Genomic DNA, 27,697 nt, shown 5'->3' with positions numbered 1-27,697 from the left:
CGATTATGCATGTGTTGTAGTTAGTAGTTATCTATGCAGTTTATTTATCTATAAATCCTAAAAGAATATATATTTTTACCTACCAAACCCTTTAAGATTCATGTGCATGCCCGCTCACTGAATCCATCTCGAATCAGAGGTATCTCCGCCGGCTTTCCTTTCACAGTTGACAGCTTTGCGCCTGAATTGCCAATTTTTTGCCCTGAACTTGAGAGGTATTCTGGAAAAGTGCAGCTGTGCCCAGCTGCGTCAATTGTGAGGCTCGGCGTGGGTGGACAATCAATTCCGCCGAGAGCTAGAAGAGCCAGAAAAGGTGCCACTTCTTTCCTAACCCTCTCCGGCCGCCCTTCCCCGGTTTTCCACCTTCGCTTCTTCGTTTACTTTGCCGAGCCTCAGGTGTTTCTTCACATATAACTGTTGCCGTTTCCGGTCATCAAGTTGGCCACTTACGGATGTGTAAGACCCCACCCCTCCCGTCTTTTATCTACTGCCCCCTGGCCACTTTTGGTTCGGTTTTAGTTCTCGACTTAACTGGATTTCACTCCCCCAACTCGAACACAGAGCACAGAGCCCATGGGCGACGGAGCGCTAATGACATTCAACACTATATTCTTGGCGCTTTGTCGGCCTCAGTTGTTATTATTTTTATACCCATTCGACATATTGAGCATATTGGTTTCTCGGTAAATATAAGCTACACCTATAAGACCTTAAGATCCAAAGCTTCTAAAAACACGAATTTTGGGATGAAGTGTCCAAGTAGACCCCACAAAAAAATGACTGGCTATATACTACAATACAATACAATTAAATGAGGTTCTTTAAAATGGCAGCAGGGTATCACGTGTTCGACTACCTTGCTTAGAGTGCTCTGTCGTACTACTTGCTTTCTTGTGCACGTGTAGCCAAACAAAATTAACATTTAAATGCGCTCACAACGGTCGCTTTTCCCCTCCGAAATGAAAATTCAAATGGAAGCTGATTCCCAAAGTCCAGAAAGGAAATGAATTCAGCGCAAAATAAGTATAGGAACATAAAAGCACATAAAAATCAGAAAAGAAACTGCAGCCACCCACGCAGCGAGATGAACTTTAATTAAACACTCGAGAGGACCACCAGCCAAGAAAAAGTGATGAAAAAGGAACTGGGCTTATCCGTTTTTAGCCCTCGCCTTGGAAATATGAGTTGGCAATCAAATGAATGACTCGGCTTGGGTTCATTCCCCACTCACTACTCAAAGTGCGATGCAAATGTGAATCCATGAGATACTCGTACTTTTGCAGCTTTTCGCTGCAGAGACAGATCAATTTCCAGCGACAGCTGTCGAATTAAGAATTGATTTTCCCTCGAGACTAAAGGAATCGAGAAACTGCAGGAGGCGAAAAGTGTCTGTCGAAATAGAAATTGAATTTTTCTCTGTGAAGTCCAAGAGGCACTTATTGGAAATCAGAGGTGCAGACCAGATGCCATTTGGTAACACAAGTATCTTTTCCATGTGCAATTGCCGAGCATCGGTCAGTTATAAAATGTGTCCGACTTGGTTTCTTTTTTTTTGACCACAGAGTTCATTGGCACGCGCTGTTCTCTCTCCTCATTTTTATAGTTTCCCCTTCGATTCGTGGCAGCTGTCGAGGAATCAGTCAGATACTTCATCCATCTCCTGGTCATTTGTCCATCTGGCTTCGGCTTGACTTTGTCTTAATTTCGACTCGTGCAGCCTACAAAATGCGCTGCATCATCTTCATTAGAGCGCTGCAGCATCTTCGTCTTGGTCTTCGTATCTGTGAGATAAACCAATTGTATGTGAGCTAGCTGTCGGATCATTGATGGGCGTTTAATTGAAAATTTATTTTCGAGGGCCCGGCGACAGCGCTCAATTATGTCGAACCGGCTCGGCTCGGGTTTCCCCCCAAACTGAATTGCATCTTAAAGATACTTTGCCCATTGCTGCTTTGGCCCGCTTTGGCATTTTAAGCGGATAATTGCGTTGGAAAAATAAGGCAAAAAGAACTTTGAAGGGTTTCCTGCAAAGCGATGGCAAAGTCAACCGCCCACAAAGATACCCAGTTACTGGCGGCATGAACTCACTGCAGATGCCACGAAAATCAATAATTTGGCAGAAAGTCAAGCTGCAATTGCAGTGGGTGTGTGGCACACACCGATATACGGTGTATGGGTACATACTATATATGGGAGCAAGTATCCGTGAGCTACATTCTGCGCTAATCCAATCAAGCCATCGCCTTGCCCTCCGCATTGTGAATCAATTATGACGCATTAAAGTCCGCTTTCCTTTCACATACAATTTACGCATTCACCAAATTGTAGGAAGTCGGATATTAATAGAGCTTGGCCAGGGCCCCAGCCCAGAAGCCTCCATCCCATCCCATCCCATCTCATCTCAGTTCCAATCTCGTACAGACATCGCCCACACGGGGCATGAGCTTGATCCCTGCACCCGGTTCTTTATGAGGGGCATCTGCTTTTCCCCTGCTGGAGTTGCAGTTGGAGTTGGAGCTTCTGTCTTCAGTGAGGAGCAGGCAAGCATGTCAATGTCAGACTCTTCGTAATTTTTGCAGACTGCAGCACAGTGGTTGGAATGGGGCTGAAAAAGTGTCACCAAGCTTGGAACTAAAGCACATAATACTTTATCTGATTTAAAACCACACTCATTAATCAGGTAAGCAGTTACCAAAGAATAATAGTTCATTATAAACTTAACATGTTAGTTAACTCACTTAGTTGTGCCACTGTGACTCCGACGTTTCTAAGTGTTAATCCGGCTCTGCCGTCCCAATGAAGCCGAAAGTCCCAGTCCCAGTCCACTTCTCATTGGGTGTTTTTCAGGGAGGAGTGCGACACTTTAAAAAGTGCAACGACTCTGTATCTGCAGGGCTGACTTTATGCACTCCGCAGCTCGAGCGGCCGGGGATTGTCAATATGACTTTTCACTTCGCATGCCAGCAGAAGTATCTGAGAAGTAGCTGCAGCTCGGGCTGAAGACGCGGATGCAGTGCGAGTGGGGTCCCCCGTTTCTTCTATTGTCTGCGATTATTTCCACTTACTTGACTCACACATACAGGCCGTATCTTCTTGTGGTTCGTTTTCCCTTTTGAATACGACTGCTGTTTTACTTTTTTGTGTTTTATTGTGTCACTGAAGATTACTAAAGACTCTGTTTTCATTTTCAATGCCTATTTGTGCATTTCGGTTTCCTCCTTTTGTGCGTACACCCATCCATTCCATCTTGCTCTTGAGATTCCGCTGTGAGATTCACATTGTTACAGCGACTCAAAAGTATCAATGGTCTGTTATGATTGGCCCGGTGAATGGGACACATTGACCCTTGGAGAGTTTAGTCATCTTAGGGCGAATTGGTTCCTTAAGTGATTGTTTGCCGGGGGCAATGGAGAAGTTTAAAGTGTTTCTAGAGCAAGGAAAAGTTGCGTTTAAGACTGACGAATTCAAATTTGAGTGAGTTGGAATGGCTTTGGTGAACTATAAACTTTGGTGGACGGTTAACAGTTTAATGATTAAACTTTTCATTACTTTAAAAGTATCTTAGCTAGCACAAAAAAAAGCAAATCGAGTATACTCGTATAAGATTCATTTCTTTCTTTATTAATTCAATATTAATTAGAGTTTAGGCACTCAGGAATTATGTGGCTAAAAAGCAATTTAAATTCTTGTTTTCTAAATATATGTAAAATGTATTAAGGCGACCCTAATTGTCACCTTGAATCCTTTCCTTTCAGAAGTTTAGTCACAACGTGGTCATGATCCCCACCTTCGAGTTAATTCGATCAGCCCACATCCAGAGTTTGGAATACATAGTTGCCAAGGGGGTTCCCCCGAACCAGAGAAAACCCCACCCACTCAACTTGGCTCTTCTGCAGACTGAGTTGCACTGGGTTGCCTCTGAGGTGTTTAACCTCAGTTGCGAGGAACACTTAAGAGCGTTTCATGTTTTATCTGGGCAGGCGAGTCGCGTTCGGGGGACTGATTCCATTAAGGGGCGCCACAACACCACCTTAACACTTGCTGCGCCTGTTGTTCGCCACATGTCCCGCATCCCAGAGCCCAGAGCCCAAAACCCACAACTCCATCCTCTTCCTCATCGAGAAGCAGCGGCCTCGCCCTTCGTTGGGTAAATAAAAGAGTAACTTTTGTGGTTGCCCTCAGACCGAGTGGGTGGTTCAGTGGAGTGGTTTAGTAGCGGGTAGTCCACGAAAGTTTCGGTTTTTTATGTCCGAACATAATTTGCAACGGGGCTAAAACAAGACGCGTTTTATGTGCGACTTCCTTGTTCGCCATTTGTAGTCGACTTTGAGGCGTTTATGGGATGGAAAGTGGGCGGGGCACTAGCTCCGCACCCTACACAAAAAGCCATATAATTGAGCTCAAACATTAAGCGGCTTTTCGAGGTTCAGCTCGGCATATTGAAACCGAATCATTGGTTGATTGAATTACATATCGTGGGGTAAGTGCGCAGCGAACTCCTCCGAACTTCTTGAAGTCTTCGCTTTCGTTTTCGGTTTCAACTGTTTCCGGTTGAAATTTAAATTATACTTGTTAATTATTCCATCCGAAGCGCAACCCACACACGACAGGAACATGTGTTCACTACTCCACTTCCTGCCCTTCGCCCTTCGTCCCACATTTTGCGGGTTTCCTCGTTACCATTTGCAATCATGATAATGATCCGATGCGATCATCTTGATCCTTCCCTCCTACGTGACGGGCATGCGTCAAACTCCAACGTAACTCGAGCCCACCTTCACTTTCCCGAGTGTCCTACGATATTTGTTCCTTTTCGGTAGCAGATGTCGTCTAACTTCATGTCTAATGAAATGCTTCACTGGCTCCACAATAAAATAGGGTACCCTCTTAGTTCGGGGCGTGAAAGTTGTTGACATGTGGGTAGAAATTCAGGGGGTAATACCTATGGCAGGGGGAGAATCGACTTCTAATACATTCCTAGCACGTGTCGTCATGGCTTCTGTCCTAGCCATTCAACTGGCACAAGCTCAATAAAAATATTGTACTATACCATGTTGAAACAGTTTTACCAACTACTATGCGAACCATATGTAACACATTGGTCGATTACCCATATATTATAATCGTCAATTTTTATAAAATTGAAAACAAGCTATGTATTTAGTAATTGAAAGTATAATACTAGGGGATTTCAAAATGCATTACCGAAGGAAAGTATTCTCTCTGGATGAATCATCGCTCAAAACAAATTTCCTTAATCCATCTTTATAGTTTTCATTGCGCAAAAGTTGACTGAAAGAATCATTACATTTGGTTTTCCCTACCAGATAAGTGGATTTTCTCAGGGGTAGGCATACGAAACCCCATGCGAAAGAAGGGGTGCTGGGATGGAGGTAACCAAGGGTAAGGTTTGTGCTGTAATGACGCATCAGAACTTGGAATTTCCCTACATATAGGGCAGATGTTCCATCGGCATTAATTGCGCTTCAACACTTGCCAGTTCGAAAACGAGTTCTAAAACCGAAATCAAAACTCAAACCGAAATCCCTTCTCAACAAACTTGATCCCTTCTTTCTTTTCAAGAACTGAGAAATATATATAATATTTTTTAGTGGTTTTTATGAGTTATAGACTACGGAATTCATCTTAGTATTTCGATTTAATTTAGTTAAAGTTATTGTAACTTACATACATATGTAAGTTATAAATACGTGTTGAATCCAACAATATACATAGTACATAGTATACTATGAACCATTGTACCCAATTTGCTCATATATGTTCCATAAAGGTTCTGATTTCATCATAATATCTGAGGTGTCTATTTGTATGCACAATAATCGCTTCACCAAAACTACAATACCTTTTTCATAAAATCACCGTTGAACATTTTGCACTTACTGTACAGGAAAACAAAGCCGCTACGTTTACTTCTGTTTTCCAGCCACCCCTATCTTTATAAATTTACAAAGCCGGCTGTTTCCAGTTCCAGTGCACAGTGGGCCATTTCGAGTTAAATCTGAACTTAATCTTAAAATAATGTCTTACTAGTTTAATTGAAATACTTTTGAAATATTACTATATGTAATTAGATAGATGTTACCAAAGTTTATTACAATTTGTATACAATGAGAAACTTACAAGTTATTGCTTAAATTATGTTTTCCATTTAAGAGAGAAACAAGTTCTCTCAGAAAACACGTTCCACTTCCAGTTCCCCTTCGGTTCCATTTCCAATTCCACTTCACGTTCCAATTCCATTTCGTTTTCTTCTTTCACGGAAATGCATGAATCGAAACAGCGTCAGTCAGACCCACGCTGTTTTGGAAGCCGCACGCATTCTCCTCTGCTCCGGTTGTGTTTGTTTTCGCATCGCACACGTACACACACACACACTCTCGCCGCACAGACGCGACCAAAAGAAAACAAAATCAAAATCGGCGCAAAGAAGGAATAACTTTTTATATTCCTATTGTGAATCGCATCGTATATCGTATTAAGTGCAAGAAATATATATTTACCCGAATCTAACAAAAACACCGCAACTACTCTCGTGCATTTTGTTTTGCTCTGTGCCGAAGGAAAAAAGGAGCGGAGAAAAGAAAACCGCAACAAATCACAAAATCTGTGCGCTTGTTATACACACCTAAGTGTCCTGCAGGAAGGACATCGGGTTCATCTACGCCACCCGCTGTTCCCAAGGACCGAAGGATTATTCCCAATTGCCGCATTTCAACAAGTTCGAAAAAAACAACACACAAAGTACACAGTGTTTGCGAGAATTGAAAAGGTAAGAGTCTCAATTCGTGTGAAGGACCTCGGGGATTTGAAGCATTGAAGTAGCAGATGAGAACAAATCAATGAATTCGGAATATATTGTCAACGTTAATAATTTAACAAACAGATTGATATATGTATGAACATCAAACAAATGCTGCTGTTACAGTTTAACATTGAAAAACCTAAATATGAATAGGGTTAAATAAAATCATTTATAGGCATATTTAATTAGTGTTAAGATTCTACTAAGTTTCAACGAGGTTCTGTTTCCCACTGCAGTTTATTAGATAATGTTAGTACTGCGTAAAATTGAAAGCTGACCATTTCTGAGATTAAATATTCTTGGTCATTATAGGATAAAAGAAATAAAGTCTTAATTTGAAAACCTTTTAAAAAATGTCGGTGTCAGCTCTAGACGTCCCTAAATTAATTGCTAATCCGCCACAATCCATAATTACCGGGGAAACATCTTACCAAAACAATTTAAATGGCGTCTCGAAAACATTTTATTCCGAGCTCTTAATAAGATTAATGGGGCTTCTCGATTCATTGATATAATCCCTCCGTAACGAAGCACACCCACCCATCGTCATCATCATCACCATCATCATAATCATCATCTTATGCGTCTTGAGGTCTAATGGCTCGTGTCAATGATCAGACAGCTCTTCCCTCCGTAATTCCAAATTTCCATCCTTTCTAATGGCATGTGTCGTTGGTGCGTATGAAAAACATAACCATTTGACATAAATCACGGCCCTGACAAATCCTTTTGAACATTTCATAAACATAATGTGTGCTAATCCTCAGATATTTCAATCCATCACCATCCAGAGGTTGGTGGATGGAGTTGCCCCAAAAATAGCTCGACCCTTTTGGATCATTGGTATGCACAGTCAGACGCCGGCTAGAATAAATCCCCAAATAGTGATTCCGTAAACAAATGCAAATGCAGATGCAAAGGAAATCGTTGAAGGGATACCGGGAACGAAGGCAATAATTCAATGGTGAATTAATAGGCGCATGGAAAAGATCACGCGTTCCCGGGATCTTCAGAGAAAGTTCCAGTTGGCAGCTGCTGCTCCGCGATTCGCTCCAGAAAAAGACTTCCGGGGAATCGGGTAACTAAAAAGTGAGGAAAGCATCAACAAAGCCAAACGAAACGGAGGCACAAAAAATGAAAATGGGGTAGGAAAACGTGAAGATGCCAAGCTGACGCAACATTTGCATTTCGGAAAGAGATTTATGGAGGCAACTCCCCCTTGACTTTTCACTCCAACTTCCCTCATTGTTTTGCCAAGTTTTCAAACGACAAGAGCCGACAGCCACGATGATGTTGATGTTGATGAGTGTGAGATGCCTCAGTATCTCATTTTCCCAATTTACCCCAAAATGTGTGTAATCAAAAGTTTTCTTCTTTACAATTCAATTTTAAATTGTGTTTCTTATGCAAGTTGGCCCCTTTCACTCGAGAAGTAAACAACAATTAAGGAAACACACAATCAAGAATACCAAGCACGATTTTCAACACTTTTTCTCGCTCTCAATGATAAACACCCAGCTATTTACATCTGGAGTTCATGGTCAAACAGATCAAACCAACATGGAGTTTTCATTTAGGAAATTGTAAATCCATCAGCAATAGGAACTTGAGAGTCAAGTGCCGGGATACGATCCCAGAACTCGAACCCCCTCAAGTGCTGCTGACAATTGAGTAATGAGGGTTACGAGAAACCCCAGCGCAAATCATAAATATTTGTTGTTGACAATTCCAATGGCCCTGCAAGGAGTCTTGCTTCAAGGAATTCTCAGGGTTCTTATCGCGGAGGAAATCTCTGCTTATCTGCCTGGAAAAGGAACGTCGTGCTAGAGATATGTGCAATAAAATGGAATGATATAGTGGAAAGGACAGCAATGAGTTGTGCGGAAAGCAGTGCCTCCACATGCGGACCTAACAGATACCCGGTAGTTGGGTTGCACTAAAATAGCACTTCCTTAAAATTAAAAGCAACCATCACAGAGAAACTATCACACAACTTATTGGTAACCTTATGTAATTGGAAGTATATAACCTTCTTCAACATTATAAAATTATAGATAAATGTAAAATTTGCATAGAGCATACCCTATGAAAACCATAAATACGGGGTATGAACAAACATTGAGCAAACCAACGCAACTCAGAGCTATCCCATTCGTATCTTCAAGAGTTGTTTGCCCCTCGAGAGTAATTACAAATTCATAAAAATGCCCTGTTTGAAGTGGAAATCTCGTTTCGATTTTGTTTGCTCTTCCCACTCCCAACTCGAACTAGGCGCCTTCCGCACATCCTTTGAGGTTTGTGGCACTCTGAACTCGTTTACCAATTTCCGCCTCTACCTGCCCCAGGAGATTATTATCCATCAGAATAAAATGAGGGGAGACGACTGTGAATCCGCATCGCACGTGCACAAACCTTTGAGTCTTGCGGTTTCTGCTTCCTGCCCCTTTGTACTGAAAACAAAAATTCAGTCTTATATTTCTAATGGATTTGCATAATACATATGTGTAATATATGATAGATAACAAGTAGATCCTAACAAACAAGTTTGTAATTTAAGCCAGAAATTCGAAGATGTCTTATAGCATATTTTTAGAGGTTCACAGAGAGAATGCTTTTAAAATTGTTGCTTGGTACAAGTTATTTACCTTCTTACCTATTTATTTCATATTTTTTCCAAGTGCTCCTCATGCTCCAGTGAACATTACTCCCCCTTCATCTTTCGCGGCCTGCCGTATTGTTCTTTGCACACGTGTCAGATGTGATCATTAATCACCCTTCTTTTGATTGCCTGGCGAATGTGTGGCTCATCATTTTCCATTCTCCCACTTGGCCAACTTGAACAAATTGCCATGAAATTAAGCAACTTGAACCAATATCCACAACACGGCATGATAGATCGTTAGATCAGAATATTAAAAGTTAATTTTAAAATAACCAGAGGGCATGTTGTAAGCAGGAGGAGTCCCAATCCCCACCAGAAGTCCATTAGCGTGGCGTCCGGATGACAAATTGACTTCGTTAGGAGTTTGCGATTTCCCTCGTTGTCCCTCGTTGTCTGCCGCCTTTCCGACATGGAAATTGGAGGCGCAAATTGAAAAATTATTATGCCTGAGGTTATTGAATCTAAATCGCTGATTGCAGGTGCCCGAGTAGGGAAAATGAGCGCACTGAAAAATTTAAGAAATTTAGAAGTTTCATAGCTTTAAATATAACGCTGTGAAAATAAAACTTTTGTAATAACAACTGAATAATATTACGTTTCTTCATGTGTATCCTGCTCAAAACTGCATTGCCATTAATTCTATTTGTTGTTTTGACTGTCTAGACAAATTTCCTCCTACAAATGTACATATAATTATAAACAAGCTTAAGCGTTTCTTATCAGCAGATCTGAATGTCCGGGCTGTGGAGTGTTCTGAAATTGTTGGAATATCCTGTTTAATTGAGCATAAACAGCACCCGCGCACAAAAACACTCTGAAAGTGCATGTCAACATAGAATGTCCTTTTCTATTGTTTTTTATCCACCTTCTGTCATCTCGCTCACTCACTTTACTGCCCGTTCGCACGCACACGGTAAATGGCCAAGACGCCATCTGGCGGTAGGCGGCAGCATTTTGTCTGGCCGCAAGTCAAAGCCCGTGCGAAAGAGAGGGGGAGAGGTAGGAAGCCGGCAGGAAACGTAATAAATAATAATAACAGGACGCAGATCGGTTAACCCTCCCACACACTCCTCCCCCCAACTACTGTTTCCCCCTGCCATGCCTCTTTCCCCTTTGTTCCTCCCCCTGCTTTTGTCATTTCCTTCGCACTGTTTTCGTTTCATGCTTCGCTGCAGTTAGACGTCCGAAAAAAAACAGTTAAAATGCAGAGTTGGGTGTTGCGACTATTTGATATCGAGCAATCGAGCTTAGCAGAGGTTCTTAGAATATTAACGATAAAAGTCACTAAAAAAGAAAATGATTTCAAAACCATTTAGTATATGTAATACTTTTGGCTTAAGTATTATTCTTATCGAAATGAAAGATTTCTGGAAAAAAATATTAGTTAGGCCGAAAAGAGCATAAAACATAATGAAAACTGTGCGATATACCCTTTTATGCTAAAAGTACCAAGTGTAAAAAACGACTGGGATACAGCAACAGAGACACAGGTTGCGTCTTTAGCGGCAGTTTGTGCCCGAAACTTTTATGCCAGTTATCGCTTTCCCACTCCCGACATGGGGTTATCTCCCCCAACTTCCACTCACTACCCTGTATCCCTGCTTTTCACTCCCTCGGGCAAAATAAATGGCCTAGAGCAATTGCATTTTTATGCATTTCAAAGTGTTTCTTGACGTGTTCCGAGATACGAGATATTTCACCAGAATTTATTTGTTGCGCTTAAGCTGGGATCTACGAGGGTTTTTGGTGGTTAGTTGGGCCAACTTTTTGGTTGCTCATGCGGCAGGATAATCTAGCTGATTTCAAAACACGGTGGTGGAAAACGAAAGACTTGCCTTTTAATATGAATACCCTATAATTTTTGAATCAAATCAAATAAAGTTACAGACTGCGTTTAGTATGTTTGGCTACGGGTCGTTTCAATTTAACATTTGAAAGAACTATAAAAAGATTATGTATATTCTATTCTATATATTATGATTATGGCTTTTCACCTGATCTGGTTCCACTGTGCAATGCTCCCTTGGCTGGAGTATCTCCCAACATGTTGTGGTCAATTGTTAATGTTTTAACGGCCGTTTCCATGTGTAGCACTAAAAGCGAGAAAACGGAATAAAACTCAGGGATAATAAAAAAGGAAACAGGGTCGCGGGGTGTTGGCTATGAGAAGGAAGTCGAATGGCATGTCAAACGCAAGTCTCGAATTTGATTTAATTTACGAGCCAAGACCAATTACAGGCCAAGAATCGAGAAAAGGAGAATGGGGCGAATAATATGTCGGACTGCGTGACTTGGCGACATGGAGCAATTTTCCCTTTTAGCGCGTTTCATTGCGTTTTGGGTGCGTCAACTATGTTTGCTCTACCCCCCACCCCCGCCATTGAAGAACAGACATTTCTCAGCTAATTAACAATGATCGCTATGAGGAATGTGTCTGTGGCGTTTTTGCTATATGAACTTGGTCTGGTAGAGCTTTAAGAATAAACTTATACTTATTGCTGTCCATAAAGATATGCAATAGAAAGTTAGACAATAAAGATTTCATTACTTGTTGCCAGAATGATCTCCATCCAAATCCTACGACTTATCGACGTGTCAAGACTTTCAGTGCGCGCTATAAAGATGCACATTGAAGATAGTGCCCCCAGATACTCCAGTTCCAGTGAACTGTAATTACTTTGACCTGCTTCTGCTTCTGCCTCTGCTTCCTCAGAGGAGGAATAGAACGAGTACTATATATGTACTTAGATGTATGTAGCAAGAACAACAAGGAGGCTTATATGCCTCTGGCCCCATGACTCTTCTCCACTTTGGCCAGACAACTTATCTCCGCCCTTTCCCGCCGCCGTCGTGGTAATACTTTGAAATCCGATTCAATTGGATTGTAATGCGTCGCCTTGCTGCCTCTACTGGCCCCACTAGCCGCACTCTTTAGAACCATGTGCGACACTCTTTTCACTTTCGATACGCAACATTGTCGAGTTGCTTTCGATTTTCCACATTTTCATTTTGTGCTTCCCTCGGCGGTGTCACTCTTCCAGTTGACCAAATCGCCCGAAAGCGGGAAAAACCAGGGAATGAACTGATAATGATGCCAGATTATGGCACGCAACGCAGTTTGAACTTTAAGTTCACATTTTAATGGAATTTCGGCTGATTTACATGACAGAGGTCGCGACTTGGCATCGTTTTTCCTTCGCCATATCTTCCATGTCGCCTCTTTGCGTTTGGTTTTTGGTTTTTAGTTTGCACTCGATGCGTGCGAGTAATGGACTTGTAATGCTCCCCGATGGGGAAATAATGAGGAACCAGTTCAATGGACAGACGGACGGACAGACGGTGCAGTAATAGCCGATGACAGGGCTAGTACTAGAATCAGTGGGTCAGAGGGACAAAATTGAGATTAATATTTGAACTCATTTCACTTGGAGTGATAAGCGATGCAAGTCGATCATGTGAAGAAGGGTTTCTAAGAAATTCAGATCATCATAATTTAGAATTGGGCAATCATATTATTTATGATACAATTTATACGTAAATTGCATTCAATATTTGAGCCTTTAGAAGAGACTTGTGAGTTTAGCTGGAATAATTTGCTCCTAGAAACCCAAATGTTTTTAAAATGATCACGATCTCCTCGAGTCTCTTGGCTAATGTCATTCGAATGTGCGGCTCATTAAAAAAGTCAGGCAAAGTCAGCGAAAGATGTTTTTGAGAAAGAAAATTCTCATGACTTCTGGCACTTTCTGGTGCGGTCAATTAGTCTGGACGTGATTTGCTACTGCAATCCCGCTGCGAGCGGCGTTTTTGGCATAATGATGCAAAAGGACATGTCAAATGTCCTTGGATGCATTCCACGTTGGTACTATAGTTTTTCGCTAATTAAGAACGTTTTCCGAGAACGCGGGACGTGTGAAAAGCGACCAGGCGCACGTACCAAACAGGGAAATGTAAGGACTGCAGAGAGAGTGTAAGAAGGAAGGAATCTGGTACGGGCATCGGATCAAAAATGATGGGTACGCAGCTGGATCTGCTCGCTTAATAAATTTGCGGTCTTCCCGCCCCGAAAAAAGTGCCATGTTGCCAGGATATGTTGAGGGAAATACGAGCAAATTTTCCACGGCCTACCTGAGGGGGACAGCATTTTCCAGGTAGGATTTTAAGCTACAGATTCAGGTAGAGAACGGGAGAGGGCGAGGAAAACCCTCAGCAATTGTGCAAGGACAAAGGAGAGCGAGCAGCATGCGCTGCCATTTGCCAGGATCAGCTGCTCGTCCTTAGGCTAGGAATTCTGCCGGAATCGTATAAAAATCTTGTGCAGCTGGAAGCGGCAGCTAGAAGAATTTCAGCCACCGATCGTGATAGATCCTAGATCGCAGATCCCTAAAAAGTCACTTAAAACCCGAACCAAAGTGTAACTTAGTTATTTTTTTTGCTCAACTAAGTCAAGGTATGTCCCACAGAGGACACTGAATCCAAAATACAAACTAACCAAAAACATTTCTTTGTTTTTTACAGAATTCTCGCAGAGTTCTCTAAACGATCTTGATTCATCGACAATATGGGCGAACTCGAAGAGAAGGAAACCCCGCCCACTGAGACGTCAGCTGCCCAGCAAGAGGCGCTGGAGGAGCCCAAGGAAACGGACAAAATGTTGGACAAAAAAGAGGATAGCAAGGAGAAAACACCCAGTCCGCAGACCTCCAAGCCATCATCTCCAAATGCCGGCAAGAAGTCCTCACCAGTGGCCGAGAAAAAAATCGAGGATGCTGAATCAGCGCAATCCAAACCAGGAAATGGAGAAGAGATTATCGATATTCCCGCCGAAAATGGCGCAAAACCAGAAGGCGCCGAAGAAAAAAAAATAAGCAAGGAGGAGCGCGAGGTCAAGCCCAAAAAGATCCCGATCGGAGGTCTCAAACTGCCCGGTTTCTTCATGAAAAACAAGCCCAAGGCAGAGGGTGACGGCGCCGAGGGCGAGCTGCTCGAAAAGGAGAAGGAAGAGGATAAGGACAAGGAGGCCAATGGAGATGCCGCCACCGGCTCTGGCAAGGACGAACAGAAATCTCGCCCAGGACTGGGAGAGCGTCTGCGCAGCTTCTTTGCCCGCAAGCCATCCGCCGAAAAGGAGAAGAAGCAGCTGGTCAACGGAGACGCAGATGCCAAGTCTGGTAAGCACACTTAATATTATAGAATACGCAAACATATTTCGTATTTCTTGGTCTATCAAGTCTTAGAAGAGATTTCATAAATCAAATTTTAAAAAACCCTTTACCATTTTTGCAGAAGCCACAGCTGAAGCTACGCCCGCTGAAGACGCCTCCGATGCACCACCAAAGCGTGGACTTCTGAACGCCATCAAGCTGCCAATCGCCAACATGATACCGAAAAAGAAGAGCAACGACGATGTGGAGCTGGGCTTGGGCAAGGCCGGTCTGGCCTCGATGGAGACCCTCGACGATTCCCTCAAGGATCAAGACACAGTGGATCGGGCTCCCGTCAAGACCAACGGTACCGAGGACCTGAAGGGCGAGCTGAAGGACGAAAAGCTGGCGGCGGAGGAGAAACTGGCTGCCGAGGAGGAGGAGCAAAATCGGCCCGTCTCCTTGCTAACCCGTCTGCGTGGCTACAAGTGCAGTGTGGACGATGCCCTGATTGTGTTTGGCATCCTGTTATTTGTGCTCCTGTTGGGCGTAATTGGTTATGTACTGACCCACGAGACCTTGACTTCGCCGCCGCTGCGGGAAGGACGCTACATATTGGCAGTGACGGGCTGCGGACCCGTGGAGGGCGTTAAGGAAGATGGAGCCTTTGCCTTCCGTGGTATTCCCTATGCCAAGCCACCGGTGGACAGACTGAGATGGAAGCCGGCTGAACTGATTGATGACATCAATATGTGCTGGAATGATACCCTGCCAACCCACAACAGCAGTGTGGTGTGCACGCAGCGATTGGGCAATGGCACCACTGTTGGCGACGAGGATTGCCTCTACCTTGACGTGGTTACTCCCCATGTGCGATACAACAACCCCCTGCCAGTGGTCGTCCTGATCGGCGCAGAATCCTTGGCTGGTCCTTCGCCGGGTATTCTCCGTCCATCGGCTCGCTACTCTCGGTCGCACGATGTGATCTTTGTGCGTCCCAATTTCCGTTTGGGAGTCTTCGGCTTCCTCGCCCTCGACGCCTTGACCAAGGAGGCGCATCCGCCAACTTCTGGAAACTATGCGCTCACGGATATCATCGCCGTGCTGAACTGGATCAAGTTGAACATTGTCCACTTTGGTGGCGACCCGAAGTCCGTCACCTTGCTGGGTCATCGGGCCGGAGCCACTCTGGTTACTCTGTTAGTTAACTCGCAGAAGGTCAAGGGTCTGTACACCAGGGCCTGGGCATCGTCTGGATCAGCAATTCTGCCTGGAAAGCCCTTGAGCGAGTCCGGTAAACTGAACGAGCAGCTGATGGCCACCCTGGAATGCGCTGATATCCAGTGCCTGCGTGAAGCCTCCAGCGAGCGACTTTGGGCCGCCACTCCCGACACCTGGCTGCACTTCCCCGTGGATCTGCCACAACCGCAGGAGGCGAATGCCAGCGGCAGCCGTCACGAGTGGTTGGTTCTCGATGGTGATGTGGTCTTTGAACATCCTTCGGATACCTGGAAGCGCGAACAAGGCAACGACAAGCCGGTGCTGGTTATGGGCGCCACAGCGCATGAGGCGCACACCGAGAAACTGCGCGAATTGCATGCGAACTGGACGCGTGAGGATGTGCGTGCTTATCTAGAAAACTCGCAGATTGGAGCTTTGGGCCTCACCGATGAGGTTATCGAGAAGTACAATGCCAGTAGCTACGCGTCGCTGGTTTCCATCATTTCGGACATTCGCAGCGTTTGCCCGCTGCTCACGAATGCGAGACAACAGCCCAGCGTGCCGTTCTATGTCGTCACCCAAGGCGAGGGAGCCGATCAGCTGGCCACCGTGGACGCCGATGTCCAGGCCATTCTCGGTCGCTACGAGCCGCACACCGTAGAGCAGCGCCGCTTTGTGTCGGCCATGCAGCAGCTATTCTACTACTATGTCTCCCATGGCACGGTGCAGTCGTTCGTCCAGAACCGCCGGGTCATCAATGTTGGCCAGGATGCGCAGCCGGAAGAGGACTACTTGCCCTGCAACTACTGGATCAGCAAGGATATTGTGCCGCGGTACGCGCGCGTCGATTAAGCAAACCAAAATCCCAAAAGATATCCCCTCGCTTCTAAACTTTCTCACCTGTCCTGATCCGCCTGGGATCGATTATCTCATTCAGCTTTGTTGCGCCCTCAGTTTCTATTAAATTTAAAGCCATCTACACAGATCGATTTCAGCTCCAATAAGTGTAAAATACTTTAGCTTTTGGACTTTAAATCGACATTCGATTTCTTTAAATTTAATACCAACCGAGCACCAAATCAAAGCTTTATACTTCCCGACTTCGCTTCGTGTTTAGTTTAGCATAAGTTAATCTAATGTTTATATATATATAAATATGTGTAACGGATATTTAGTTCTCGTACAGTTTAAGTTGAAAGTCTTAAGTTATGCTGACTCCATACGTTTCTTCACACGAGTACGTATTCTCTAATCTTAACATTAACGAACACAAAACCACACTGACACAAACAGCAAAAACACAAATAAAACATCACAAAATATACAAAATTATACTTAAAAAGTATAGATCTGCGTCTTTCAACTATCCAACACACCAATCTATATACTATACTATAAACCATATACAACTTTATAGGAGTAAATGCCACAGAGGTTTTTGATTTACCAAAAAAACAAAAAACCCGCAAACGACCAACGACGAACATTTTTTGATAGAATTTTACAAAACTCAAGACTCGAGAGAAGCAAACCCAATTCATTAAGATTTACTTGGGCTTGCAAACGCTAGACCGGGTTGCCTTTAATCCCGACAAGCGTGTGCAGCTCGAAACTCGTTGCAAGGAAGGAACTTTTCCAAAAGTTTGAAGTGTTGCAAACACTTCGGAGACTGGCAGGAATGAATTTAGACATATATTTAATCATTCGTTCATTTCCACAATTCATTTAGGAGTATCTATAATTACGCATATATATAAATCGGATATTGTACGGATAACACATTTTTGTATAGCTTTATATGTATATTATTAATCGACCCAACATTTTCTATTGTTTTATACAAGACTTATCCACAACAGACTTTGAGCATTCAAAAATTGAAATCAAGAATCAAAAACAAGAACATGGAGTACACAATATAGATTTATGTTCAGATTAATCTTGTACGCGAACCTTAAGGTTGACAAATGTTTAATAAACGGAAACAATGAAAAATTTAAAACTAATACCTTAGCCTAAAAGCTCGTTTATATCATCAGTCACATATTTCACAGAAATCAGCTAAAAGAAAACACAACTTTGGGTATTTTCACGGAAAATAATGCAGACATATATCATCGCATGGAACTGTTAGCTTTGTAAACTCTACACTTATTGTCGGTGAGGGCGGCCAAATAGGATCCGGCCTGGGTGGCCACTGGGCAAATGTCGTAGATCACCTCGTTGACCGGCATTGTTTGCACTCGCTCCTCGCGTCGCACATCATGCATCATTAGCTGCTTGCTGTCCTGCAGATAGCCCACCACCAAGGTGTTATCCTCGACGCCCAGTTGGGTCGGTCGCGTCATAATTGGTGTGGCCTTCGATCCATATATGGTGGCCTTGACCTTCAGCACGGGCGTTCCATCTATCTTGTCCAGTCGGCCAAGTATGAAGCGAGACTGGGGAAAATTGGGATTGGATCGGGCTGATATGAGCACCGTGTCCTGCACGACATCGTATTGCATGGATAGAAAGGGTCCCTCCACATTTAGTCGAGTGGGCACGGCCGTATCACTGGCCGCGGCGTACTCGTAAAATGTAAGGGCCGTCAGCTGGCAGACCAGGAAGCCACCGCTGGTAAAAACCTTATTTGGTGGCACAGGAACAATGTGTATCACAGGACTAAAGTTATCTGTAAGGAATGAGTAAATGCTTTAGGCGGGAACTAACGTTTGCAGATTCGTGGCACTCACCTTCGGCTTGGAACTCGCAGAGAATGTTCTCGGGAAACCGCAAGTCGTAGATATAAACTCCACCTCGCAGGTCTCCGCCGTACAGAAAGTGTTCTCGCTCATTGCGATCCAGGGCGCAAGACCACAGCATCTTGTCATGAGCGGTGAACATAGACGAGCAAAGCCGGGTTCTTATGTCAAAGATCTTGATCTTTGGTTCTCGACTGGCCACCGTAAGCAAGTGCTGTGACTCGCTAAATGCAATGTCCCTGATTAAGAGCGCAGAGGTGTGCAGGAAGTGCAGTGGCTTGAAGCTGGGCGGATCAATGAATCGTACTCCGTAGCCGGGAAACAGGTTTTGCGCACTCTTTTGCGAGGCCACCAGCATGGAGTGCTTGGCGGAATAGAGAAGCACTCGGCAGCCGGGCTCTCGAGTAATCTCGAAGTTCTTCTCCATGTACAATCGATACGTGGCCAGTTGGTGAATGCTCTTCTGGCCGGAGGCATCGCCTCCGAATGCTCCTCGCCCACCACCTGCCCTCACCAGCTCCTTCAGCCGTTCGTAGTCCTTTTGCAGGAGCATTAGCTTCTCGGCGGTTAATGTGTGGGCCAGCTTCGCGGTAGCCAGCTCTGTTGTAAGAGTATGGGTACGCCGTCGCTCCGCCTCCAGCTGCTCCCTAATATCCGTGTCCAGCATCTGAATGCGCTTTGCGTACAGATGACGGATATCTCTAAATGTGGCCTTCGTTTTGCACTGCGGGCACACCTTTACAGAAGATTGGCGTTGGCTTTCATTTAGCCATCGCCGTATGCAAGATTCCCCAAAGAGGTGACCACACCGTAGCGAGACCAGTCGATGGTCGCCACTCATCTCCCAGGAATCTAGACAAATGGGACAGGTCAGGCCATCGTCCTCTTCATCCACAACTATTGGTTTGCCCTCGGGAGACTTTTTAAGGCTTTTATCGGCAGCAGCGGAGAGACGTTTACGTTTTTTGGGCGGTGATGGCGTTTCCAAGGAGATCACCTCTGGCTCATCGCCTTGGTTACGGTGGGAATTTCTCGGGGGACTGGGCAAATGCGGAGGATCTACTAGAATTGGCTGTGGAACTCTCGGCAGCTGCAGGGCTTCCGGTTGCTCGGGTTCCTGGTTTTCATCGGGCTGATTATAAGCTTCCTCGTCCGGTTGTACCTGAATCTCAGGAGCCGGCTGCTGAGCTTCATCTGGATTGAGGATTGCCTCTTCTTCTGTAGAACTTTCATCTTCATTAGCTTCCGGCTCAAGAGCATCGTATTCATTCTCCATTCCTTGCAGCATAACATCCGGATCGGAATCTGAATTCCGCCTTCTCGGAGCAGGCTGATCGGATTCCCTGCTGTCCGATGAGTATATTTCCGGATCCACGGCGCTCTCGACTTCTGCGCCACTTTCGCTGTCCGTTTCACTCATATATGTGCTCAATCAAGGCTTCCTCCTGGGAAACATGACAGTGCACTGCGGTTCTTGTTAGTTTTTGATCTATCTCGAAATAGCAGCCAAGACGCTATATTTCAAGCTAGAGATGGTCAAAAAAGTGCTGCTTTAGTGATGAAACAACCGAGGGAAACTATCGGGTACCAACTGCGTGCGAAAATGCAGTTAGATAGTTATTGAATCATGTTGGCATATCTTATTGTTCTACTAATAAACTGTAGTGACCCCAGTTGTGCTGAAATTTGAAATGTTTTTAATTTGGTTTTTATTTTTTCTCATGTTGCTATAAACATCGATTACCGAAAAAGCTAAGCGATAGCTTTTGGGGTTTCTATGACATTCCAAAACGGTCACTCTGAGGTCTGACTTTGACGCCTCAGCCGCCATTCGTTAATAAAGTGAAATCCTTAAAAAGCGCGCATTAAACCGGTGTAATAGTCGTTCAAGAAGTTGAAAAAAATCTCCAGATTCCAAAGTTCATAAAAGACATACCCCGCAAAAGTGCTTTAGAGGGTACAAACAACTTAAGCAACCGGCGTTTCTCAAAGCGGCAATAATTGCATCAGTGTGTGGGTGCTTCGCCAAAAAAAAAGAAACCAAGTCAAGATTTTGGATTGTTAATTATAAAGAGGTGCTAAGAAAGAGGGCGTGAAGTTTTCGGTAAGCTGGGAGAGTACAGGTTAAATAAGTGCAACGCAATTTGCTGGCTGACTAACCCGCCCCCCGTGGCCTTGAACTCGACAGACTTGGCTGGCGTCCACTCACCCACAAGCACACACACATACGCACATATATACACACGCGCAAGCCGCTTCTACTGACCGAAGAGAAGAAGAAAGCGAAGAAAGGGGAAGAACGGAGACAGAAGACCGCAGAAATCGGCAAGTAAACGAAAGGAGGAAGAAAGCCATGGCCGAACCAAGGACGCCCGAGAAGCTGCTGGCCGCCAAGCCGCCAGTGTTCCACCACAACAGCCATAGTCCCAATGCCTCGCTGCAGCTGCCCAGTCCCATCATCACGAGGCGCACCCGCACGGCCTCGACGTAAGTCCTCCTGCCCACCATCCAAAACCACCCACCAAGACCAGCCACCCACTAATTTCACCCACTGGCGCCACATACTTGACCCCAAAGGGAACTTGGCCCCTATGCAGAGCCTTTACGGGGCCAAATGAGCGCCGAAAGTTCATATTATTTCGCAAGGTTTGCTCTTTTGTATGAAAACCAAATACAACCTTTTGAAATAGTACACGAATGTTTAGGGGCTTCTGAATTCTAAAGGAAATGCTTTCTATAATGATTTCTTAACCATTGAGCAAATTTTGAACACCAAGAAAAAATGTGTAAATTAGTATGCTATATAAACATAAATTATTAATCAAACATTGAAAATTATATGCAATTGTTTAAACGCTTAGATTAAACTTATGTATATTTTTGTAAAGTTAACATACATATATGGTCAAAAAAGTCAAGCCAAGTTCTCTGAAAGAATTAATTTAAATTAATTGTTTGAAACACTTTTTAAGCACACCAATTGCTAAATGGTGCAAAAATACCTTCATTTATTTGGTTGTATAGCAAACATATATTCGGGGATCAGGAGCTGGCAAAATGATAAGCTCTCGGGAACCCTTTGGAACATAATCCCCGTACTTAATTTCTACTCCCCCGAGTCCCTGCATCCGCCATTGATTAAATTGCCTCTTCCTGCTTAATTCTTTTCCCAAACGCTGCCGACACCCAAACACGCGCAAACTCAAAAACAAAAATAACACTGGGAAAACATAGCTCCGCTCGGGCCCTGGAAAATCCGGTTGTGACCGGTATTGTGAAATCCTTCAGCCGCACCAAAGGACACGGCTTCATTACACCCCATGCCGGCGGAGAGGACGTTTTCTGCCACGTTTCCGAGTAAGTGGATGAATAATGCATGCGCGACCTTTGCGCTGGCTCTTTAAGACCTACAAAAATGTAATCTTCCCACAGCATCGAAGGCGAATATGTGCCCATGCCCGGGGACGAGGTCAAATACCGTCTGTGCGCCATTCCGCCCAAGTATGAGAAGCACCAGGCAGTGCACGTGCAGATTAGCAACCTGACGCCAGAGGTGCACCACAAGTGGGAGGAGCCATTCTATGGTGGCTCCTCGCCCGCCAAGTAAAGTTGGAGCTCGAGGCCCTGGGAGTGGCGGAGTTCGGGAGCGGAAAAGGGAAAAGTGTGTTGTTAAAAGCTGAACGGCCTTCCAAGAAATTTAATTGAGCTAGAGCACGCCACCCGAGATGAACGAAAAGGGAAACCGGAACAGAACAATAACCATGAAAGCAAATGAAAGCACAGCAATCGAAGCAGCCAGGAAAAATCCGACACCAGACCAGAACGTAATAGAACAGAACAACAGGCCTGCCATCCAGCCAGCGAGCAGCATCACCAGAGTTTCAATTGAACACTTAATTAGAATTTAAGCTAAGCTATGAAAGTCAAACAAAACACAGTCACAAATATTGCCTTTTCCTCTGGAAGAGGGGAGAGCAACCGCAACCAGTTTCGAGTATATTATTGAAAACGTATGTATTTGGAAATTGAAATTGTTATTCGAGAAACCAATAGCGACGCGCCCGCGATGCTGTGGTGCCTGTATCAGTAATTACTTTTAATTATAAAAAACATCTGAATGTGTTCGCCAAGCAAACAAGCTAAATGCTCTCAGTAATTCACTTTATTATTAAAACAGCTGCAAAACAATTCTGTCGGTGATTTTTTTGGAGTGGTGTGGGAGTTGAACATTATCTGCATGGTGTGTGTTTTGTACTCACAGTTGCGGTCAGAACAATAGTCGTTTGTTCGTTGCTACCTTAAAGAACTATTAATATTAATGTTAAATTCTTCTTACGGCAACAGAAAGTTTGGTTTTGGTTTTTCCTAACCATTTTAGCTAATGTTTTATTTTAATATAATGATGCTCATGTCATGGTAAGAAATATTATTTTAACCGCAGCTGTAATTTGGTTTTAACTTCGTGTTGCATCTTATCTGTCGTGAAACCAGATACTTTTTGCAGTCCAAAGCAAACATTCATTTTTTCCTCACTATTGCAATAAATGTAAATATATATTTAACATTCTGCGTAAAATCGAAGCAATCATATTCACACATTTAATATATGTATACCTACATATCTTCGCCCGCTTGACTTATCAAGTAGCGCCATAAATAGCCGAAGCAACTCATACTTCACCAACTTTGGATTTCCATTTCGTAAGCATCCCGCCACTGTTCAAATTTTGAACAATTAGTGTGACCATGCCACACTTTATAGCAACTGCATGCGTAGTGCGACACCGAGTTGCTATAAAAATATATTGGAACGTCAACAAACATATGCCACGAAAGAAAATATTCCGATTCGACGGAACATGAATTGATTACAGATCGGACTGGCAGAGATTCAGACAGCCATTCGATCAGACATTTAACCAAATTGAAGGCATCGAGGGAACTGTATCAGGGAAATACGTAAAAAGCACTACATTTGAGTGACGTGGACCTGGGACATTTGTTGTTATTTGTTGGTGATTAGAAAAACAGGTGAGCCTGTGGCCCCCAAAGTAGCACGTCTTCTTAATATATAACTGTCGTTATCTGATCAGCATGTCCGCCATAAGAAGAAAGCCAACGGGCAGCAATGCCGACCAGGAGTTGCTCATCGACGAGCCACCAAAGTCGGAGAAGGAGGCAGAGCACCAGAAGCCAGATATTCGTGGAGACCGGAGGAATATCGCAATACTGTTGTTTCTGTACATTCTTCAGGGCATTCCCATCGGGCTCATAGCAGCCATACCCATGTTGCTCCAAAATAGAGGAGCCAGCTACAAGCAACAGGCGGAGTTTTCCTTCGCCTACTGGCCATTCAGCTTGAAGCTGCTGTGGGCTCCAATTGTGGATTCCCTGTACATCCGGCGATTTGGACGCCGGAAATCGTGGCTAGTCCCAGTGCAGTACCTTCTGGGAGCCTTCATGCTGCTCCTCTCACTCCACGTGGATCGGTGGCTGGGCGGGAATGGTGTTGATCCCAATGTGCCGCTCCTGACGCTGCTCTTCTTCCTGCTCAACTTCCTGGCTGCCACCCAGGACATCGCCGTGGATGGCTGGGCTTTGACCATGCTAAAGCGATGCAATGTTGGCTATGCCTCCACATGCAATAGTGTGGGCCAAACCGCTGGCTACTTCTTGGGCTATGTGGTGTTCATTGCCCTGGAGTCAAAGGATTTCTGCAACACCTACTTAAGAGACGTGCCACTCGAGGATGGCATGATCACATTGCCCCGCTTCCTTTGGTTCTGGGGCATCACATTTGTGGTAGCCACTACCTTGGTGGCTATTTTTAAGAAGGAGAACGACATCGAAGACGCACACATGGACGCTCGCTACACGGAGGAGCACGAGTTGAACATCCATCAGAGTTACAAGATCTTGTGGGACATGGTGCGCATGCGCCCCGTCCAGATCCTGGCTGTAATTCTGCTCACCGTGAAGGTCACGTTTGCTGCTTCAGATGCTGTGACCAGTTTAAAACTAATTGACGCTGGTGTGCCGAAAGATAAGCTAGCTTTGCTGGCCATTCCCCTAATTCCGCTGCAGCTCATCCTGCCGCTGGCGGTGGGCCGGTATACGAACGGACCACGTCCCATGGACGTCTATGTGAAGGCCATTCCCTACCGCATCATCATGGCAACCGTGGCCACTGGCTTAGCCTACATCACACCCTATATCGTCCGGGGAGGATCAGTGCCTGTTTATTACTACGTCCTGCTGATTACCAGTTACGCCATCTACCAAGTATTCCTGTACTCCATGTTTGTGGCCGCCATGGCCTTCTTCGCCAAGATCTCCGACCCAGCCGTCGGTGGCACCTACATGACATTCTTGAACACATTGTGCAATCTGGGCGGCAACTGGCCCAACACAGTGGTGTTGTGGCTGGTGGACGTGCTCACCTGGAAGCAGTGCTCCACTAACGAGGAAAATACCTGCCAGGGCAAGGAGGAGCAACAGGTAAGTGCTCAGAGAAAGAGTTTATACAACATAAAAGATAATTAATCAAGCAAAGACCATAACGATACTGCATCTCTTTGGTTTGGTAAAAGTGTTGTATCAAACCAGAAAGGGCGAACTATCTTAAAGCTGCACAGTTATTATATAAAAGATAACAAATATCCGTCTTTATACTTCCCCAGAGCTGTGAAGCGTCGGCTGGCAAGTGCGAGATAACCTTCGATGGCTACTACTTGGAGTCTGGCATTTGCGTTTTTTACGGCATAGTGTGGTTGCTGTTGGTGCGCAAGTGGATCGTATACTTGCAGGACCTGCCCGTGAAATCCTGGTTGGTGGTCAAGCAGAAGTCGCGGTAGCAATCAATAGTGTGATCCGGGGCCGGATCGTCATAAAGATCCAGCACCGACCCGTAGGTACAAACAACTAATTCTAGGATTAGCTAACGTTTGCATTCTGTAGGCTAGCGAAATTACAAATTCCCGCCTTGGTATTGTTTTTTGTATAACTAATTTTGATTCCGAAGGAAATAAAATCAAATGTTGAATTGAGCGAACGAGTATGATGTTGGTTTATTCGCTAGACTGCGCGCAATCATCGGGTTTTAAAGGGTACAAAGAGTCTTAGCTTAATTGTGGATAAAAAGTCAGCAATTAGTAGTACTTCCAGGAGTCGGCAGACTCCTGATTCTGCTTCTGCTTGCTCTTGCGCTCAATCAAACCGGCCAAATGCTCCGACCGCATGGACAGCGAGTCAATCTTCTCCACCAGCTGCTGATAGGGACTCAGGGGCTGGGTGCCCATCACCACATGACCCAGTTTCGAATCGATCTTGGCATTCAGACGGGCATTGCGGATGAGGTTGACGATCCAGCACTCTGCCTCGTTGGGCTTCATGTTCAGCTTATCGGCCAGCATGCTGATGGTGATGCACTGGTGGATGCGGCAGAATGTCTCGAAGATCATCAAGCGGGCGTCCTCCACGAACTCATTGAGGCAGGCAACGATGAAGAAGTCATTGAGGATCACCGTCTGGCATTCGTGCAGCTTCAGACGCGCTCCCTCGAAGTCAAAGTTCACGTACAGACACTCCAGGAACTCGGTGATGGGATCGCGGTACGTGTACGACTCCTGCTGGATCACCTTGATCAAATCCTTCAGAGCATTACGGCGGGTGCGGTTGATCACTACGGCGGTGGCCAAGTAACGCATGATGTGCGGGCACATGGTCTGGATGGCGTTCAAATACAGGGGCTTGTACAGGAACATCTCAATAATGAGATCGCGTCCCTTGGGGTGATTGAAGAAGACCAGGACAGACCAGTGGATCAGCCAGGTGCGCTGCTGGAGGGCCTGGATGGTGCTAAAGTTGGCGCTGTCGATGTAGTCGCGCAAACGCGTCAGATCCTCTAGAGCAGTGTTCCAGTTGAGGGTCAGGATCTCGGCGGCCAGCTTGCCCCACAGCACATTAAGGTAGTTCTGCAATATTTGCGAGACAATAATTTGGTTAATAAACATTACGTTTTAGTGTTATTTGTCCGTTTCCCTGTTAAATGAGCTCGATACGCACCTTGTCGTTGGGCGACATGACGATGAGGCAGAAGTACAGGTAAGAAGTGGACTCCTGATAGTTGCCGCACTCGTAGAGGTACTTGGCCAGCTTGTAGGCGCTCTCCAGATGCTCCACCTTAAAGTTGTAGTCCTTTTGCAGGGCGTTGACGAAGGTCTTCGAGTCCTTCATGCTCTCGCCGTTCTTGAGGATGTCGGTGGCCTTCATGATGGGTGCCACCTCGTTCTGCAGCTGCTTGAGCGTGGCCAGGACCTCCGCCTTGCGCTGCACCAGCTCCTCGGGCATCTCCTGGCTGAGATTGAGACGCTTGCGGGTGTCCATCGTATAATCGATCATGTTCGTCTTGTTCACCGTCTCCAAAATGTACTCCAGCAGCTCCTGCTGGTTGTAGATCTGCAACAGAAGACACACATATGTATGTAGATTTTGCATAGCTATGTACTGGTGACACGGCAACCGCTGGCGGAGCACCGCCTGGTCGAGTTTCTAACCTCCTTGCCGCACAAGAACTCCAGCAGCGGGAAGGTCAAGTGCCTGTCCAAAAATTGACAGTTGATGCGTGTCAGGTCGAAATTGGCCATAATTGCTGCTGTTTTACTATGTTTTCACAATGAAATTTACACGCAAAATCGGCAGAAAAATACGCGTGCGAGGGCAGACAGTGTGCCCAGAGACGAAAAGAGTGACGCCCGTTTAGTGTTACCAGGGGGTGGAAATACGAAAAGGCATTAAATACCATGATCCTGAAACGGTATTTTTTAAAGCTTCCAAAACGGCGCATTTATTTAAAAAATTAATTCATGGTATAAACATAAAAATAAAATATGTCTCTTTAAAAATAATAGTTATTTACTTCGCACGGCTGTAATAGCAAACCAAATATAATTTCTTCGAATTAACAAAATAAGTATCCAATATTATCTCTATTTCTTGAAGCTTTAAAGCCTAATGTAAATAAAAAAAAACCTTTTCAATTGAAAGCTATTCATATAATAAAGTTTTTTTACAATCTTTCACCGACGTTTTTGTAGTTTTAACA

The 27,697-nt window shown here is 44.7% G+C and overlaps 5 protein-coding genes across 5 annotated transcripts; 3 read left to right on the top strand and 2 right to left on the bottom strand.

Annotated features, from left to right (window-relative positions):
- Positions 1–6,319: 6,319 nt before the first annotated feature.
- LOC122616087 (neurotactin) lies at positions 6,320–17,638 on the top strand. Its single transcript, XM_043791373.1, has 3 exons — positions 6,320–6,790; positions 14,004–14,656; positions 14,772–17,638. The coding sequence occupies exons 2-3, from the start codon at positions 14,047–14,049 to the stop codon at positions 16,700–16,702; spliced, it is 2,541 nt and encodes an 846-aa protein (XP_043647308.1). The 5' UTR covers positions 6,320–6,790; positions 14,004–14,046; the 3' UTR covers positions 16,703–17,638.
- A 117-nt stretch (positions 17,639–17,755) lies between these two features.
- On the bottom strand, positions 17,756–20,127 carry LOC122616088 (E3 ubiquitin-protein ligase RFWD3). Its single transcript, XM_043791374.1, has 2 exons — positions 18,586–20,127; positions 17,756–18,524 (listed from the first exon to the last, which is right to left on the bottom strand). The coding sequence occupies exons 1-2, from the start codon at positions 20,012–20,014 to the stop codon at positions 17,965–17,967; spliced, it is 1,989 nt and encodes a 662-aa protein (XP_043647309.1). The 5' UTR covers positions 20,015–20,127; the 3' UTR covers positions 17,756–17,964.
- Positions 20,128–20,375: 248 nt separating this feature from the next.
- LOC122616924 (cold shock domain-containing protein CG9705) lies at positions 20,376–22,782 on the top strand. The gene is made up of 4 exons (XM_043792515.1): positions 20,376–20,698; positions 20,783–21,081; positions 21,829–21,951; positions 22,027–22,782. Exons 2-4 carry the CDS (start codon positions 20,948–20,950, stop codon positions 22,199–22,201), a joined length of 432 nt encoding a protein of 143 aa, XP_043648450.1. The 5' UTR covers positions 20,376–20,698; positions 20,783–20,947; the 3' UTR covers positions 22,202–22,782.
- A 601-nt stretch (positions 22,783–23,383) lies between these two features.
- Positions 23,384–25,645, top strand: LOC122615560 (acetyl-coenzyme A transporter 1). Its single transcript, XM_043790535.1, has 3 exons — positions 23,384–23,625; positions 23,688–25,092; positions 25,275–25,645. The coding sequence occupies exons 2-3, from the start codon at positions 23,689–23,691 to the stop codon at positions 25,446–25,448; spliced, it is 1,578 nt and encodes a 525-aa protein (XP_043646470.1). The 5' UTR covers positions 23,384–23,625; position 23,688; the 3' UTR covers positions 25,449–25,645.
- Positions 25,637–27,342, bottom strand: LOC122615561 (eukaryotic translation initiation factor 3 subunit E). The gene is made up of 3 exons (XM_043790536.1): positions 27,150–27,342; positions 26,659–27,051; positions 25,637–26,567 (listed from the first exon to the last, which is right to left on the bottom strand). The coding sequence occupies exons 1-3, from the start codon at positions 27,237–27,239 to the stop codon at positions 25,743–25,745; spliced, it is 1,308 nt and encodes a 435-aa protein (XP_043646471.1). The 5' UTR covers positions 27,240–27,342; the 3' UTR covers positions 25,637–25,742.
- Positions 27,343–27,697: the final 355 nt, after the last annotated feature.

Source organism: Drosophila teissieri, chromosome 3L, assembly GCF_016746235.2.
Source record: "Drosophila teissieri strain GT53w chromosome 3L, Prin_Dtei_1.1, whole genome shotgun sequence".
Taxonomy (NCBI): domain Eukaryota; kingdom Metazoa; phylum Arthropoda; class Insecta; order Diptera; family Drosophilidae; genus Drosophila; species Drosophila teissieri.
The sequence above is the reverse complement of the archived record's forward strand: the minus strand, read 5'-3'. Positions and strand labels throughout refer to the sequence as shown.